Below are 18,852 nucleotides of genomic sequence, written 5' to 3' on the forward strand. Positions count from 1 at the left end.
AGGGAAAGATAAAAATTAAGTCATATTACAAAATATCTTAAAATCAGTACCTTTATGTGCAGTAATTTTTTTACCATTAGTTTTCACATTTGAGAAAGAATGAGAACACAAATTTTTTTACCTACAAATGAACTTCAAGATGCATCCGTTTAAAAATACTAAGACTCAAAATAACTTAAACCAAACAAATACTTTAAAATATAGACACTATATTTAAAAAAAGAGATAGAAAAATATTTCCTGAAACCTATTATTTTCAAAACTATCCAATAAAAGTATTCATTTCACTGATAAGACTCTTCTGGATAAACATGAGAGAGTAATACACCAGCTAATGAACGTATTTACTGTGCTGGCTCACCAAATGCACACAGGTACCAATAACACCATTAAAGTTTTCGAACACTGACCATTGTGATTTGTATTTTCTTGCTTTAAGAGGCACAAACATTAACTTATTAAGTCCCAGAACAAAAGAACAAATTACATTACATATCATTAAACAGTGTCTTGTAAACAAAGACAAGATCATTTTTCTTGGCCTTGAATCATTTGCAAAGGTCATTTGAATTCATAAATATGTGCTCCAAACTCAATCAATGAGAAACACAAGTTAGTGAAATTAGAAGTTACATTTTTTTAAACTTATTTTCCATCCAAGTCTTTCTGCCCCCTCTGTCCCTATTTAAGGTTTCACATACTTTATCTTAAGACAATTCTGCCTAGGAAAGGGTGTTTCACATTCCCTACAAGTGCTTAACTGTCAGTGCCAGCCTCCCTACCCTAAAAATCAGCAGCAGACTGTTTTTCAACTACACTGCACAGGGAGTCACAAGAAATAAAGTGCTGTACATATGTGCTCTCCCAACATATGTACCTGGCAGAACAGAAAAGTACTGGGATGAAATTCCTGTCAGCTTTCTGAAAAATGTAATGGATGTCAAAACATCTCTTTGAATGGATGTCTACAGAAACTGTGACTAACAAAGTGAGGAGCAGTGACCAGAAACTTTATGTGATAGACATTGAGGGGATACCTGCAACATATGAAATGTCTGGAAGCAGAGCCAGCTGATGAGGGACCGAACACAATGTGTACTTCACAGAATCTTCCTGAACAATCCTGGCACACTGGGGCAGTTCCCTAGCATGTGATAAGAGATCTCTCTCTGTGGTTGTGCTGCCCCTCCTCTTCCAGAAGCCCCTTGACAGGTTCTATCTGCCTGCAGGATCTGCAGGCATGAGCAGCACTTACTGGTTTCCTTACAGCTCTCAGCAGCAAGAGCTGCAATTGCTCTTTCAGCCTCTTAGCTAACAAATGATTAAAGAGAAATGCCCTGATTTTGCTAAATCACAAGGCTCTTGCTACTTTGTTATAGACAAGATACTGTTATCAAAAAGAAACTGCCTATTGAGCTATGCCTGCACAGTGATGGAAATTAATACAGTCTGGAAATGGATTGTGCGGCAATAAAAGCAAAGATTTGTTTTAACAAATACAACATCAGTGTGCTGTAAAAGCAAAAAGAAGTCTAACAAATAAAAGGAAGATGAAAATGTTGATTTGAAAATACTAATCAAATCAGAAAAAACACTTAATATCAGGTGATCAAAATCATCAAATACCACTTGTCAGGAGACAATGGTACATGACATCTCACATGACAATGCTCAATTTTATAACAATGATATAACTAAATGCCCGTTTTTCTACATTAATTTCCAGCCTGAAGTACTGTCCTGTTGTTCAGGCTACGGTTATGGAATAAGTCTAGACATAAAAGTGTCTGCTTGTAAAGTACTGAGCAACTGTCATTATAGACCAGAATGCCAGGAAACTCACCTCATTTATGACATAAATTTTCTCCAAAACCTGACACATATTTCACCCACTAAAACTGCTGTGTCAGCCTAAGGGCTTGGTTTGTTTCTTTTCTACTTACTTTCTTTTTTTTCCCTACTGGTATCAACTATATCTGTTATTTAATTTGCACCAAGTGGTTACAAAGACTGCTGCCACCATCCATGGGCAGCCTCTCTGAAGACAAACTATAGCCCATCTCTGCTGAGTGTCTTTTACTTACACCAGACGGAATTTCAGCTCTGTAGGAAACTTCTTTCACTACAGGAATTTCAAGCTACATTTGATACACTGACCATAGAGCCATATAAAATTGTTTGGAATTTCATGCTGATTTTATAGAAAGTACAGTTGTTTTCAATTTTGGATGCCCATCTCTAGGTTGTTTTTTTTTTCTTTTCCTGGCTTTAATCTGATTTCTTTCCCAGTTACTTTGTGGTATATCTTAGTCTTCTCTTAAACCTCTTCTGAACTTTTCTGGGGATGCTTTAGATAAAGCAACTGAAGAACATGGTTTACAATTTAATTTTTAAATCAGGGATATTTAAGACCTTGTTGAGGCTTGGCCTTCTGAATTTCTCCTTATCAACATCTTATTAATTTATGCACGTATTTAAAGTAATTTTGGTTATTGGAGTATGAAAAGAGTATTTCAGTGAAACAGTCAATGTATAAGAATTTTCTCTTTCCCATCCTAGCCTGCTGATTTTTTTTCTTTTCACGAATAGATATTGAAAGGATTAAACCCCTTACTTCAAATGGAAGCACATAAGAACAGACCTGCTCATTTAAGACAAGGAAAGACATTGATGTCTCAACTGTGAATAAAGTAGAAAAACAAGTACCCCAAACCAAAATAAAGTAACTCCAACAAGTTAGTATGAACGTCAAATCTACTTCAGGAAAAAAGAAAAAACTAAAAAATAATGTAAAAATTGTAACAATAATAATATTGCTTTGGACAAAACCTTTTGGCATTTCCTTTTTTAAAGCAGTAGGATTTCTTACTACTGTAACTTCATCCAACATCAGCTTGCTCAAGGAACTCTCAATTTCTATTAGCATGACTTGTTTTAAAAAATAATTTTGAATCTTTCATTTTTTAAAATTCTGTATAAATAGAAAACTCAAACATATTTTTTTTAAAAAAACCCTCTCCTTAAGTTAATGGCCAGCACAGGCAAAAGAACAAATGGATATAAGCTGTCACTGAAGAAATGCAGATTGCAAAGTACTACAAAGTCTCTAGCCATTAAAATAAATCAAACTCTGGAACAGCCTTCGGCAGAAACACTGGGGGCAAAGAAATAACAACTCCAATTTAGTATTGGCAAAGTTTATGAAAAGAGAATTATCTGATGCAATTCCCAGGCTAGCAGAGCACTGGACTTGATGACCCAGAGATCCCTTCCACTGTTGTGTTCTTTGTTTGGCTAAATGCAGATGTTCATCTGGTTTTTAGCCTCACTGTGGTTTTTCTAAAGTGAAATTTAAATGAAAGTTAATATAATTTTTGCAAGTTTCGGTTACAAATTGCCCTTTGTAAGAACTATTTCTAGGCCTGCAGCAGAGTGGAACTTGTCAAAGAATTCTAACAGCTTTACTGAAAAGCTGGCTTAGCATTATAGGGGAGCACAGAAGTACAAATGCTCCGAGATGAATGCCCAGCAGTGCACACATCATGAGAAGAGGTAACTGATCTGCTAAAGAAAATAGGAAGAAAACAATATCCATGTATGCTAGAACTGATACATCAGTAATATCAAGGAGAAAAGCAAAACAGAACATGAAAGAAAGCAAGGGACAAGAGGATATAAAAAAGTATAGGGAAGGAGAAATATAGGTATTTAATGTCTTTCTTAAAAAAACTAACTAATGAAAAACTATTACCATGCAGCTGTGAAAAGCCAATGTCAGCTTGAAAGGGAAAAAAATGAAATGTTTTGTTAGAGGAAATTCAGGTGACAATCTAACACATGCCTCTCTCCCACCTCCCTCACTTGTCTCCCCCGTGCTCAGCTCTTGCAATTTGCCTCGAGTAGGCTGCCTCTGAAAGACCCCATTTTGGAGAAGGAGTCACAGTGCAGTTGCTGTGGCATAGAGTTCTATCAATGACTCAATATGGAAAGAAACAGCTCAAACTCAGATGTATAACTCTAAACTATTGCTTAAGACAACATTAATAATATTTAAGCTTGAAAACAACCCGGTGCTCCTTAATAAATTGCATGATCTCCCTGCCTTCACTTTTTTTTTAATATTAGCAAAAGAATATTTTTTATGTTGCAGGTAACTTAAATTTATCACAGAAAGTATTGCTGATATGTACCAGTGAGATGAAAATAAAGCAGTTTATAGAAAACAATGCTAAATGTTTTCTGGTTTTGAATAAATAAGTTCTCAGGACAGCCTTTAATGATTTTCAAGTACACGTATCTTTACAGCTCTGATCAGTCATAAAAGCACACAAAGGTCAAGCAAATACTTTATCTTATTTAAGACACTGTCATCTGTTTTCTATCACTTGCAAGTTCTAAGGTTTATACTCTTTCAAGGAGATGATACTGCTACACAAGACTTCAAAATAAAGGCTTTACACAGTTTCTGTGAACCTTGATGGCTAACTACATATTCCAAATGAAACCCTGATCCTGATAAATTCTAAGCTACATTGATTCTCTGAAAATAGAGAAATTACTTATACTGACATCACAACTTCAGTATATACTTAAAAATGACCACCAGACACTTTTAAAGTGGCTGTATGCAGACACAATCACACAGGGGTTTTTTAAAGTCTAGCCCTTTCTTCACAGGAATACACACAATTTTTCTGTTTTCCAAGAATGATTGCTGCAGGTTTTCAATAAACATGGAAAGATTACAGAATATTAGTTCAGCTAAACCTTCTCGGTTGACTGGAGAACAACCAACCATTTTAAAGCCCTTACTGTGTACCTTTGCAGGTATTCTAGAAATCCGAACGGTGGCAGTTGGAATAGTGGCAATCAAAGGAGTGGAAAGTGAATACTTTCTGGCAATGAACAAGTCAGGACGACTCTATGGAAAGGTATGGATGCAAACTTCTCTCATGGGTACATCCCTACAATCTTAAAGATACGTATTTTGAGATGTAGCATCTGTATGGTTTTTTTATAAAACACATTCCTAACTAAGTAAAATGTATTCTGCACTTACCCCATGCATCCCATATCAGACTTTTATGTCCATTTAATAAATGTAATGATTAGGTCTTATATATTTCTTCAAAATGTGGAATACTAAGGGGGAATAGACAAAGCTAAAATACTCAATACTCAGATTTCAGAAGTCAAATTTATTTATTAAAATATTCATAATATGCAGGGTCTGTAATGCATATTCTTCTCCCATCCTTCCTAATCTAAGTATTTAAAAAGACACTTGTACTCACCCAACCTTATTTTATTATTTACTCTCAACAGAAAGTATGCAACGAGGACTGCAACTTCATAGAACTGATTGAAGAAAACCATTACAATACATATGCTTCTGCAAAATGGACACACAAAGGAAAGGAGATGTTTGTTACACTAAACCACAAAGGGGTTCCCATGAAAGGTAAAAAAACAAAGAAAGAACACAGAGCATCCCACTTTCTTCCTCTGGCAATATCCTAATCACAAATGATCTATAAAGAACTAGTTCCAGCAGGAAGATTAATTTTAAGAAGACTGTTTGACAAGATATCAAGAGAGGCTGGAATACTACTGAGAAACTGAACAAGCTGGACTTGCGCATTTATGTTTATTTTTAAGAGACTACATGAAAAAGATTTGAAAAATATACACAAAACCAGATTTACTAACTAAAAGTTGTAAAAAATTCTAAAGAGTTGTACAATCATTATCTTAGTCATAACTGGGTAGTTTCTTAAATTAATTTACCCTGAAGAATAAGTCATTACTTGATTATCTGATAATATTTTATTTAAAAAACTATCTGCTTCTTAAATATGGCTGCTATAATAATAATAAGCAGATGATAATGTTGTGTAAAATATGTCAGACTTTAAGGCTGCTGGAATGAGTTGTCAGATTATCAAGTCAATAGAAAATGTGGAGGCTGAGCAGTATTTTAAATACTTCCCCCAAGAAACTGATATCCTATACATAAACTATATGATCAAAAAAATATAATCTTGTAAATGTTTATTGTTGTATTCAGATAAGAGAGTTAGTTTGGAAAAATTAAGTTTACTCTAACACAAAATGTTCCTATCTATTAATGAAACAAATACCTAATGCTGCTCTAAAAGATGTTTCAAATAGTGTATGTAAAATAAAAATAGGAATAAATAATGTACTTCATCTCACTTTTCACAAATTAACATTTTATATAACGATGAAGCAAAAATTCAGACATATTAAGGTTTTTTATGTAACATATCCTATCTTTTGTATAATTCCTGTTAGGGCATACAGCTTTCAATATTGTTTTTCCATTCTTATACATGCTTTTTTCTGTTGTTACAGCATTAAACTTTATTTTAAGTTGTATTTGAACTTTACTGTTTTAAGTTATTTAAATGTTATTTATAAAAAAAAGATACTTATTAAGCTGCATCTGTTTCATATGCTTTTAATTCTAAAGGAATAACAAAATGGTCTGGCTGAGATGCATGAATTTTTTTCTGTGACCAGACACAAAGCCTAGTACACAACCCTCCTGCCAACATACATTGGATGGCAGACAAAAATGACAGCCTGCAGCAAATCACACAATGGACATCTCAAAAGAAACAATGCAAAAATTTTAAAAATCTATGCCACATACTCTTGATAATTGCATTACTGGCATGCTCAGAGTTATGCCAGGTAAAAGAAGGTTATAGTTCCAGCAGGCACTGGAAATAATCCTCAGATGGCAGAACCTCCCCTCACAGATACAGAAATACCTGCAAGCCTGTGGGACTGGTTTGAAACTACAGCTAAAATCAGTGTGACCTGCTGAAGAAAAGACATCTTACTTTTCTAGCTACTGAAGTGTTCAACTAAGCCCTACCTGACTTAAGCATTATATCATTTCATTCAGTTCAGTTTCCCTTGTGATAACTGCACTCAGATAAAGATCACCAAAAACTAGCTAAAGCAGCTGACATGTGATTGGGATAGAGTCAAGTTAATTAAAAATGGTCTAAAATGCTCTACATTGAATAACAAGTTTCTAGAATCAACCATTTCTTCCTACATGAAACACTTTCATTTTAAGAGCACTCAGAGAAGACGGCAACAATTTTCTTTGACAAATATTTCTTTTTTTAAAAAAACTTGCTTAACAAAAGGTGCCATTTGTAAATCAATTACGATATTAGTCAAAAATCAAAGAAGATATAAACAGATGCATGCAGAAAAGTTTGTCAGTACAGCTCTATCAGTAAACCTTCACTGTGCTTTTGCTAGTTTACTTATTTTTCACTGAACACAACAGTTCTATAAAAGAAGCTTTTTTGCTGGTACCTCTCTGCACTGCTTTCTGTGAATATATAAACAGTGAAACAAAGTTCACACTTGTGATCAACATTAACATACTAGCACAAGTTCCTGTATCTAAACTAGGTTAGTTGAAGCTTTGAAATGAAAACGAAAATGACAAAACCTCATTAAGATTGTGCTTAAAAGCTTTACTAAAGTTTTAATTTAAATGTATGTATGCACGTTAATATATAAACATAAATGTAAAAAAATCTTAAAACCAGATGCAGACAGGCTCTTTTAAACAATCTTTAGATTATGTAATTCAAGAATATAGAAATACAGTCAAACAAATCTTGAACCCAAATAGTAATTAGCCCTTACAGACAAATGCTTTATATAATGAATCAGTGTTACCACCATTTTCAGGTAAGCCAAGGCTGCTTTATGTTTTACAGCTGTCATAACTGAAATGTGTTCTGTGAGGGAATTGTTCCCAGAAAGACACCTGACTGCAAATGCTGCAATTCGTCAGTACCACACTCATATGTCCTTACAACTGAGCAATTTTCAATGTATCTTTATCTTAGAAAATCTCTTCTGAAATACTGACTCAAAAAAAATCAGTTTAGTGCTAAAACCAGAGAAGAAAAATCAGCAAATTTACAGTGATTATCTACAGCAGCAAACTATTAAAAGACAAGGACAATAAGAAGAATCTATTCGATTTTAACAGGAATTCAAATAGATGTCAGAAGTCTTCACAAAAGCCTCTTACATCAATTACATCACAGTCCAACACAATCCTAACACCAACGTACAATACACCATGTAGGAGGAAAACATGTTTACACATAGAGAAACAGACACACCTGTCTGGAAATGGCTCATTACTAACCTTAATAATACTAAAGGTTCAAGACAGGCCAAGCAACGGGGGTTATAAAAGCCAGCCTCAAGTGTGATTTCTTTGCTTTTCCTTCAGAGGCATTGGCTTTCATGTAGCTTTTCTCATTGTTTCCCACCGACACTACACAGCGTGTCCGGACTGGGGCTCAGAAGGGAAATACAAGCTCCTGTGGGCAAAGCAGCCACCTGCAGCAGCCAGTCACATTTCACAGACACTGCTCCATTACACAGGATCTGTAATTAGAAAGGTTTTACTTATTTACTTCTGTGTTACTGCTGATAAACACTCTGGGAGACACAAATGAGCAGATCTCATCTGAGAAACCTCAGAGAAGACTGCAGAACCTCCATTCTGGGAGGTTTTTAAGATCTGACCAGGCAAAGCCCTGTACAGCCAGTGTGGGGCCTGCTTTGAGCAGGAGATTGGACAAGAGACCTGCAGTACTCTTCCAACCTAAATGAGTCTAGGATTCCATAAGAAAGTTTTTTCTTGAAACAATCCCTTCAAACAACTACACAAAACTAGTTTTCCATGTTAGAGGGATACTTACACATTTGTCTCATAACTTGTGAGTCCTTAAAGGTATGGAAAATGGTGTAAATACATTCCATAACAGAATAAAAATGACAATTGGACAATATCCATGACCTTTAAAATACATTATATGGTACAATACGGTCTCACTTTTAGTTCTGTTGCAAGTACTTTAAAACATGGCTCTGCATAGCATCTGTAATAATCACATTACTAAATGATTAATCAATTAATTATTAAAATACACTTGTCTGTGTTTTAAATTACTTTTTGACAAAATATGTATATTCTCTTTGAATAAGCTGAAGCAAAATGTAAGTTGACATTAAATCAATAAAGTAATGAGAACATCAGTATTTCATTGCACTCAACAACCAGTATCTGAGCAGTCTAAATACTTCATAAGCCTATGAATGCTAGCTCCTCACTACAAATTTTTCAAATACCATAATGATTTCATAACATTTAACATGTAGTAAAAGGAAGTGACAGGTTAGATGATTTTCCCCAAATTAGGAAAACAGTCATCATCAGAGATGAGATCCATGCTTAGAAATAGTATTTGTTTAACTAACATTTAATAACAAAAAAAAAAAAAAGGAAGTACAATTTTTTACATCACTAGATGAGTTTTAGAAGGTAACAGTTATTTAAATCACCTGTTTACTTAACACAGCAGAGGTGGTGAATTTACTAGCAGAAAAAGAAGCTGAATTCTCTATGCTGATAATTTTGAAGATTAGGACGGTATTTAAAGAAGAAACTAGATTGGAAAAATATTTGAAGAGTTACACAAGGTTTTTACATGACATTTATAATAACTTTAAAAATATTCCCACAGCAAAATTTCTAAAAACCCTTTTTAACACCATACATTGAAATTCATACAACCACAGAATTTAACTATAAATATTTGGGGGGTGCAGGGCTTAATATATTATTAAAACTACCAAGTGTTAAGTCTTGAGCTCTGTATATAACTTCACAATACCTGTCTGAGGAAAGCTAGCTTGTAAATCTCAACCATTCCAGACACTGAAATTCCATAACTGCTTACATTCCAGGCCTAAAAAAGGAGATTATCTTCAATTCTGTCTGGAAGACCAATCCTAGCTTACCAAGATTGGTTGTTTCGTTAGGAATTTTCTTTTATTTAGAGGCCTGGCACACAAAAAGATTGACCCAATACAGAAGGAAAAACAAAATTAGTCACTTCAGATGAAACCACTTTCTCATGAAAATAATTATTTTACTTCAGAGCTAACCAGAAAAGCAGAGGAATTAGAATGAAGATGCATACATTTGTCACATGAGGGTTAGTGTCACATAAGTTAGCCTGGCTCACGTCTCTTTGCACCCCTCCTTTCAGGAATTTATATACATTGCTAAGTTTCCCCCTAAGCCTTCTCATCTCCAGGCTAAACAGTCCCAGCTGTCCATCTTTCCTCATGGGAAACCTAATCACCCTTGTGGCACTTCACTGGACTCTCTCTCTCCAGTATGTCCATGTCTCCCCATGCTAAGGAGCCCAGAACTGAACACAGTACTCCAGGTGTGGAGTTCTACTCACCAGTGCTGAGTAGAACAGAAGAATCACTTCCCTTTTCTTCCAGCTAATCCAGTAATATCTTTATTACCCCAGACATGTTTTTTATAATGTTATATAATCAGAATTCAGGACCAATTCCCTTTAGAATTACAACTGGCTGTCCAAACATAAACACAGTTCACTATTACCTTGGACAGCACCAGTTTTGATGGACAAGAATCCAGTCCTCAGCTAGTGACTGCTGAGTTTTCCGGGTTCATGTACTGGCCTTTGAAACCTCACTCTGCAACAGATTTCTTATATAACTTCCAGCAAGCCACTTTCAACGTCCTATTTGATAAGACTAACAAGTCTGAGTCTGATACACACTGCTACAACATCAAACATGCACAAATTACCTGACTAATGGAATTACCTGACTAATTACACCAGGGCAGCAGAGGAGCTGTAGCTGTTTGTACTCATGCTCACAGTGACTTCTGTTGCTACACAGGACACCCCTGTGCCACAGGCAGGTCAGTATCTCTGCTCAGTATCTCAGGGTGAGCCTGTTTATGTCTGCTTGAGTTGCTCTGATGTTACTGCACAGTACAGGAGAATGGGATGAGATTGTTAGAGGAAAGGGAACATTTGAAAGCCACGGACACTCAATTGCTGTGTAAGATACATTAATAGGACAGCTAACTGGCCTATGCACCCTGTTCCTATTGATTTCACCAAAACCCAGGCACAAAAATGGATCTGGACAAGTAACTAACTTCTCAGTGGTCATGAAAGAGAAAAAGTGATTATTAAACAAAACTGTGAGCACCCTGAAAGCCTAAAGCAATAAGGTGGGAGGGGTAAAATAGTAAGGGTTCTCCCTTTTATGTTACTGTCACAGGAAAAAACAAGTCATTATATCTTGGCAAAAAACATGAAGACAACTGCTGCAGTGACTTCAAAATTGTCGTCATTAAAACAAGCTCCCTGAAGTCAGAAGTGTTAATCAACAGCTGAGGTGATTTATTGAACCTGCTTCACAAATAATCACTTTCTACTTGCTTTCATATTCTTGTTTTTATATACTAGTAAAGTACCAAGATCTAAAAAGAAATATGATTCTACTGGAATGAAACCACTGGATTTTATAAAAATCAGGCAAATGTTTCCACTGGGTTTAGATTTTTGGGTTTAAAAATACCCCCAAATGTTCCTGTGTTCAAAAACACAGATACATTTCTGTTTCTAAACACTGTACTGCAAACCGAGCAACACACAAAAAATGGATTTTGTAAACAAGAATTTCCTTTCAAGATTGTAACTTGATGAGAGTAACACAGACTTTCAATTTTAAAGAAACCACATTAATTGTACTTATAAAGAAACACCAAAGTGAAAAAGGAAAATTATTCAGGGAAGCTAACAGGCAATACATAACGACAATAAGATAGTTCGCGTTATTAAATCACAGTTATGCATAATCTATACAAAGCTCCTATAAAGCTACACCCATTTGTAGAGACGAAATCCTTCAGCTAGGTCTCAAGAGGAACTCTCTTCTTTGCTTAGATAGCCTCACACAGTTCTTTTACATCCACATTACAAGAGAAAGCTTTGTGGAAATCATGGCACATGACAGAACACTTCCCATCCTCTGACGTGTGTGCAGTACCTCATTAACTGAGGATTTCCTGAGTACAGCATGTTCCAAACCTTCTCTCCTCAACATTACCAGACACAAGAGACAACCCTCCATCTTTTCCTAAGCATTTAACCCAGTTGTAGAAAAAACAGACATTGATCAGAGTGGTATCATTGAAAACAGTAGGGGCTGGGGACTGGGAACACAACCTTACAAGTTTTTGCTCAGATATTTTCCTCTGAATTATTTTGCAAAATTCAGAAAAAGCACATGAGCCCATGAAAACAAAACAAATGAGGGGGAAAAAGACAAGGATAGGAAAAGTTATGGTTATGGTTATGGTTGGTGGAGACTGACAAAAAGATTAAGAGATGCATAAAATTGTGGCTGTAGATGCTTGAAGGAAAACAGTAATTTCAGGAAGGGGGAAGAGAAAAGAAGTTGGCTACCCTGAAGGAACAAAATGATGGATAACATTCAGAAAGGGAGCAAGTTAGAAGCAACATCAGAACAAGAAGCTTGAAAAAAAGAAGTTAAAATAGTGGCCATTAGAAAGAACAGAAGGTTCATGAAAGAATAAAAATCAGTGTTGGCTCCATCGGGACAGTGAAGACAAGGGGGTAAAAGTTAGATGCTACAATGCAAGACATAATGAAAATGGGATCCAGATACCAGAGAAAGGAGTAGAAAAAGAGTAGCTGTCATTAGTATAAAAAAAACTAACAAATCAAACCAAGATGGAGTACTAGCAGCTTCTTTAAATACTCTGTAATATTGTTTACAGCTTAATCAAATGGACGTATCAATATATTGCCAGGATACATGTTTAGAGTTGATCAAAATTCACAACTAATTTTGAATTGCTTTAACATTTTGATTTTGTGCAAAACGAACTGAAAATATTGATAGTATTTAATGTTGACAATTACGATTTTGCACTGTACCATAAGATTTATTCCAAAATCTATGGTCACATGCTTTATGTGTTTAAAATATTTACAAGACTGACTGGCTGCTGCAGAACTGGCAGATGCACCAGCGTGTATGTTAGCAGTAGCATCTTTACTGGTCTGATTTACTGTGGCAGCCTTAAAGCTTTTGAGATTCAATTTCTTCCACACACATTTTCTTGATTTTAGACCTAAAATTAAAAAATTTAATTTAGAAAAATATTTATGTGAATTTTGAAAATCACCCTATGAATACCCACAAATGAAATTAAAAGTGCTTTATTTCTTGTCTCCAATGTGCAAATTTTTATGCCACTGTCAACTTTAGGCACGGGATCCAAGCCTGTTAACTGAAATAATTACATTCATATACTTAAAGTCAACCAGAACAGTTTTTGCTATTTCCCTTCTGCTTCTGCTTGGGTTTGCACATGGGTGAACATCCTTACTTTGTGGTTGTTCCAATTCTGGTAATTTAATATATTTGCATATGTTTTGTTGAGGTTGTGAATTATTCTCGCATCAATACTTAATTTACTTTATTCCGTGGTTTTCAGTCATCATTCCACTAGAATTCTGCACAGCTCCCACACTGCAAGTCTCATGCAGACACAGAATCTGTGCCATAGCAGTGGTCTCCTAGAGTCCTGGGATTTTTTCTGGTCTGACTAAATTTCAGTTACATCCATCCATTATCTATTTATAGTGGTTGCACATTACAGAGAATGCTGTGGGCTTATCCAGCTCTTCCAAGTTAAAGGCCCTTTAGGAGTTTGGAGCATGTATAACTTTGATGTGAGTAAACCTTCTCTAAATTAAATTTTTCAGGGTAATCTTTTTCTACATACAATTTTCTCTGTCTGTAACTAAAAAGAAAATTCTGCCCAACAAACAGTGACTGACACAGAGAAACGTTTTGAGAAAATATTTATTTTACATCTACTTCAAAAACATATTTCTATTGCATTTGTCAATCAGTTTCAACATACAAGATAATGAAATCCACATTGTCATGAAATCTAAATAAATGAGCACTGAAGATAGAAATCTGCTCTAAATCTAAGTTTTGGAATGGATATCGAATGACATATGCAATCTAAAAATCATAAACTTTTACTGTCGAAACATGCAGATATTTAATGGTAATATAATACTACTTCCAATAGAAATTTCTAGTACAGTCTGAATTGTGTGAGAATATTTATAAAAAGTGGCTCTTTTTTATAGGCAGATACATTCAATGCCACCTACAAACAGTTGCTTTTGCCATTAATGAAAACCTCCATATTTCCAATTCAAGTCAAAATTACAAAACCATCTAGAACCTTGGCCCTTCACAGAGCCTTGAATTCTGACTCTACCCCAAACTGACTTTCCCAAGGAGAAAGCTACTCTGACCTAGCAGTGCACCAACCCACCCAGGAACAGGCATCACTGCCTGAAGCAGATCACAAAGGCAGGACAGACACAGCTCGAAATCAGCTCTGTTTTTTTCAACTGTTATTTAAAATCCTGAATTCACAAGAAAAGACTGCAACTTCTCATTTGTCTTCTCCAAAGTATTTAATGCCATAGCTAATTCTCACTGAAGTGATTAAAAAACCTAGAACTTACACTTTTTATGGTTAAGTCAGTCATCATATTTACACAGTATTTGGAATTTCCATTATCCAATATATCTGAATTCATGTAATCTTAGAAAAATTGAAGGACTTAGACTGGTAGAGGTATTTCTTAGACTTAGAGGTATTTCTTTGACTTCGGAGCCAAACCATATCCATAAGACAGGATGCTGTGGACTTTTTACATGCAAAGTAAAAAAACTCACCTCTTCATTTCTACCATTTGACTCCTCAGCAATGCATCTGGGAACCTGAAAAATTTATAAATACTTATTTCATAATTAATTCTATTTCTCACAATGAAATAAAAAATATTTTCAGCTAAGACAATTCAGGCTATGAACTGTGAGTATACTTCAGGTAAGGAGCAAAGGTCTAAAACTGATACTTTGGGTGACTATAAGGTACTCTTGGAGATATAAAGAAACCAAAGTACTTTTTCAAGCTGGGTTTTTTTTACCCCCTGAAAACATACAGAAATAGGTGCAATTCCACTTCTGTATCCAAGGAAAAAAAAAAAAGAAAATTGATCTTTCTTGTCTTATCCATAAAAAGAATTAAAAATACTTAATACTCCTTTGCTTTCCACATCTCACTTGTCTGAATCAGAGCTTCCTCTGCGGTAATTTGCTCAGTAACAATGTCTTAGAAAAATTAGCCAGATTTAGCTAGAACTAGAAGCTGGATTGATGATTTTATGGATTAAAAGCTCAAATCAGGCATATATATATATATATATATATGGATCTACATCTAAATGTGTCTCCACACAAAACTTAACACACTGTACAGTCCCCCTGCACCACTGGAAGGACTGGAAGGCTTAAACGTTATCATTTCGGGCTCATCTTTCCTTTATTAACACCACCATCTGCAGAGAACATGCTTGCATAGACTTTTGCCTGCACTTTGTTTAGGCCTAAACAAAATGTTCCTAAAACCCAGGCAGAACTGGGACTTTAGTTTATTAGGCTTTTTTAAATTATAAACTTGACACCTCACACTCACAGACTGAGAGAAAGCTGTAAACACTTATCTGGACCAATGCCTGTGGGGTGCTCTGTACAAGGGCAGGAAGATGTTCCTCTAGATATGCTGGGCCACATTGGCATGAAAACACTTTTCCAGCACGTTTCTGTGCTTCAGTGACGTGTTTATTCCCTTCTCCAAGTCTGAGAGTGGACTGATGCTCACACAGATATTTACATATAACACTAAAGGAATCATCTTTTTGTAACTTACCCACCAAAGAGTAAAGTTCATCAAGAGAGATACAACTCAGCCATTCCTTCTGCAGTCAGTACATTGTAAAAGCAGCTATTTCTGAAAATTATACAAATGCAAAGATTAAATTGAGTAATCTGTGAACTTTATTTTGCATAAAGAATTGCAATACAAGTATAAATGCATTTTACATCTAAGAATCTCTAATTCTGGCAGCACTGCAATGCAGACTGTGATTTCCTCCTCTCTCATATACTGCATTCAGGGATGATTACATCATCTCAAAGAGCCAGAAAAACAGAAATAGACCAGGGAGGCCCATTACAGCAGACATAGAGTAATTAAAAAGACTATAACTTTTTAGTTAGAGAAGGAGATAACTCAAGAAAAAAGGGTCATTATGTTTCTAAAGAGACAAATAAAATCATGTGCAATTTAAGTTCTCGGAAAGGCCAGTAATGCCTTCCATCTGTTGAGAACAGCCTTGGAAGCACAGGAGGAAACTCTGTTCCTTGATCTAGCAAAGAATTTAAACCAGCAACTTAAATATTTGAGCAAATTGTTGAAACCAAGGGTAGTTGTTTGAACTTAATCATCAAATTGATCACTTTGCTGAAATAACTTAGTAAGCATTAAAACAGAGTAATCAGTGAGTTTTTAAGCACTCTGGTATTGCTGAAGGACAGTGACGTGTTCTTTTTAATAGCAGGGCAGCAAGAAAAATGATTTCTTTAAAAAAGTAATTCAGTGAAATGCTATTGACTGTAATGACACTATTAATACACGTTCTTTCTGTGATGCTGTGATTTCAGGGTAAAATGGTTAAGTAAAACCAATTAGAAAATATAAACAAATCAATATTTTGTTTTGATATTATCCTAAATTAAAGTGTTTGCATTTTTATGTCAGGTTCCTCCTCTCAGAGATATACCTTTCAAAGAAAAAAATTAAAATTTATAATGAAATGTTCCACATATTTTCAAAGATTTTTTTTGTTTCTTTGTTCCAGTGGGAGAAAAAGTTCTGGTTCAAAGCTCAAAAGAGCAAATTTTCTGGTTTAAAGGATTTGAGTGAATCAATACTTCCAAATAATGCAAGCAGGTCAAATGGAATGTCCTGCTTCTTCCAAGAAGAATGTCATTCTGACAAATCTCTGGTAACCACATTATACTAAATTCTTCAACAAAACATAATGGCATATATAGTCAAAGATTTCTCTAGCAGTCTTACTAGTGTAAGGAAAGAGAGAAAGCTAAAATCAGAACTGATTATTCCCCCTTTCATCCTCATCAGAACCTTTTGCCTCAGTGTTCAGGACTTTCTCTTATGTTAGAAATGCCATGGCCTGATCAAGTCTTTTAAACAAAGCTTGATTCAGTGTCATCACTCAAGCACGGTTCCAACCACAGAAAGTTGCTGTACAGCAGGCAGACACTTTCCTCCGTGGTGTAGCTTTGAGGAGAAAAAGAAAGTTAACAGCAGAGAGGCTGCTCTCTTAAAGGTTTGCCATTTCTACAAAGCTCTTTTGCAGTGCCCGAGGGTCTTGCAAATACAATCTATGCTCAAACTCAACTCTCAATATTTTCATTCATCGGGTTTTGCTCAGGACCTGACTCCTACGTGTTCACTTCTCCACACACATGGGTAGTTAAAATAATAGCCAATTGGACTCACCAAGTCTCAAGACCCTAATAATCCTTCAAAAATAAAAGGAGGCTTTTGCATTTTCTGCTGACAGACATTAAGAATTGCTCTCATCCAAATGTCTTTTAAAAACTCCTAAGATAACATATATTACCAAATATTTAAACTTTAGACAACTAAAACTTACAGTGAAAGCCATCACTAGAGCAGAGAGCATATTCACTGTAGTTTCTTCCAATACACAAAATACTACTTCATATCCTTAGATGTTAAGAAACATGCTAAATATGTGAAAGAAATGTAAAGGCACTTAATCATGAAGACTGAACTTCCATTTCCTTCTCACTATCTCCACAGTACTATACTATTATTGTTCATGACCTTCTAAAATGCACACTGAAGAAAAAGTGACAAATCTGCCCCTATTCTCGTGTATTTGGTATTTTGTATACAAGTTGGAAGCTATGTGAGGGTTGCAGATTAGCCAAAGTTTTTACTGAAATCGATCAACTGGTATATGCTGTGTTCAGTATAATTACAAATTCTAACTTTAGAGTTACAACTGGGCAGAAACCAAATGTGAGAAATGCTGGTTTGAAAAAAATGAATTTGTCTTTTTAGTATATTCTGAAATAAAGAACCCCAAATGAAAGTTATATGACAAACATTCCTAAAAATGTCGTCTGTGGCTTTTTTAGTTTACAGTTTTTGTGTAAATAATTGTATAGAATATAAGTATACAAAGAAGTAATTCACATTTCAGAGCCTTATTTTAAGTAAAGAGGAAGCTTGGTTTTTCCCAAAAAAGTTCTGCATTAAGCATCCGAAAAAATAATTCAAATAAAATAAGATATGGTAAACTTAGCAAAACCTACTGTAATTAAGTTTGGCAAGAAAGAATTTTAGAAACCATTATAAAAGTCTTTTTTTTGCCCAATAAACATTTTTTACATAATTAACGACTGCACATCACAACATATTATCACAGCATAAAGTGATGAAAAAATATGGATGGTGAAACGTTGCTATTTTTTCCTACTACTGCAATGTGTTACATGTTGCCAGCATGAAGAACTGATCAAAACAAAACAAGTAACAACAATGCTGGTAGGAATTCTCTGCCACTGAATGTAATACCACTGAAGTCAGTGAGGGTTTTAGGGTGTAACTGAGATCGAAGTTTGGCATAAGAACTGCCTATAATGTCAACTTTCCCCCCAAATATATCAACTAATATATCACTTTATTTCACTGAGCAGAAATATTCCCTACACCAAAATTACTCTTTTAGTTTAGCCACTTCCACCTAAAAATGCAGTTACTAAAGATTGAGCATTGGGTAAATGTTGGAGCAGCATCCTCAACCCGGCCAAGGAATGCCACAGAAGAGATCCCATGTCCCCTTTGGGGAGAGATGCAAAACAAGCAGAGAGGCATACAGCAGCACAATTCTTCCAGCCCTCGCTGTCAATAAATATGCT

The 18,852-nt window shown here is 35.2% G+C and overlaps 1 protein-coding gene across 3 annotated transcripts in view; it reads left to right on the top strand.

Moving 5' to 3' along the window:
* Nucleotides 1–9,114, top strand: part of FGF7 (fibroblast growth factor 7) — a 29,284-nt gene extending 20,170 nt beyond the window's left edge. For all 3 annotated transcript variants that reach the window (XM_017742718.1, XM_008640040.2, XM_017742717.1), the window contains exons 3-4: nt 4,828–4,931; nt 5,326–9,114. In XM_017742718.1, the coding sequence (XP_017598207.1) occupies nt 4,828–4,931; nt 5,326–5,520 (299 nt within the window). In that variant the 3' untranslated portion in view covers nt 5,521–9,114. The remainder of the gene's footprint in view (nt 1–4,827; nt 4,932–5,325) is intronic.
* The last annotated feature ends 9,738 nt before the right edge of the window (nt 9,115–18,852 follow it).

The sequence above is a fragment of the Corvus brachyrhynchos genome, unplaced genomic scaffold (genome assembly GCF_000691975.1).
Source record: "Corvus brachyrhynchos isolate BGI_N302 unplaced genomic scaffold, ASM69197v1 scaffold97, whole genome shotgun sequence".
Taxonomy (NCBI): Eukaryota; Metazoa; Chordata; class Aves; order Passeriformes; family Corvidae; genus Corvus; species Corvus brachyrhynchos.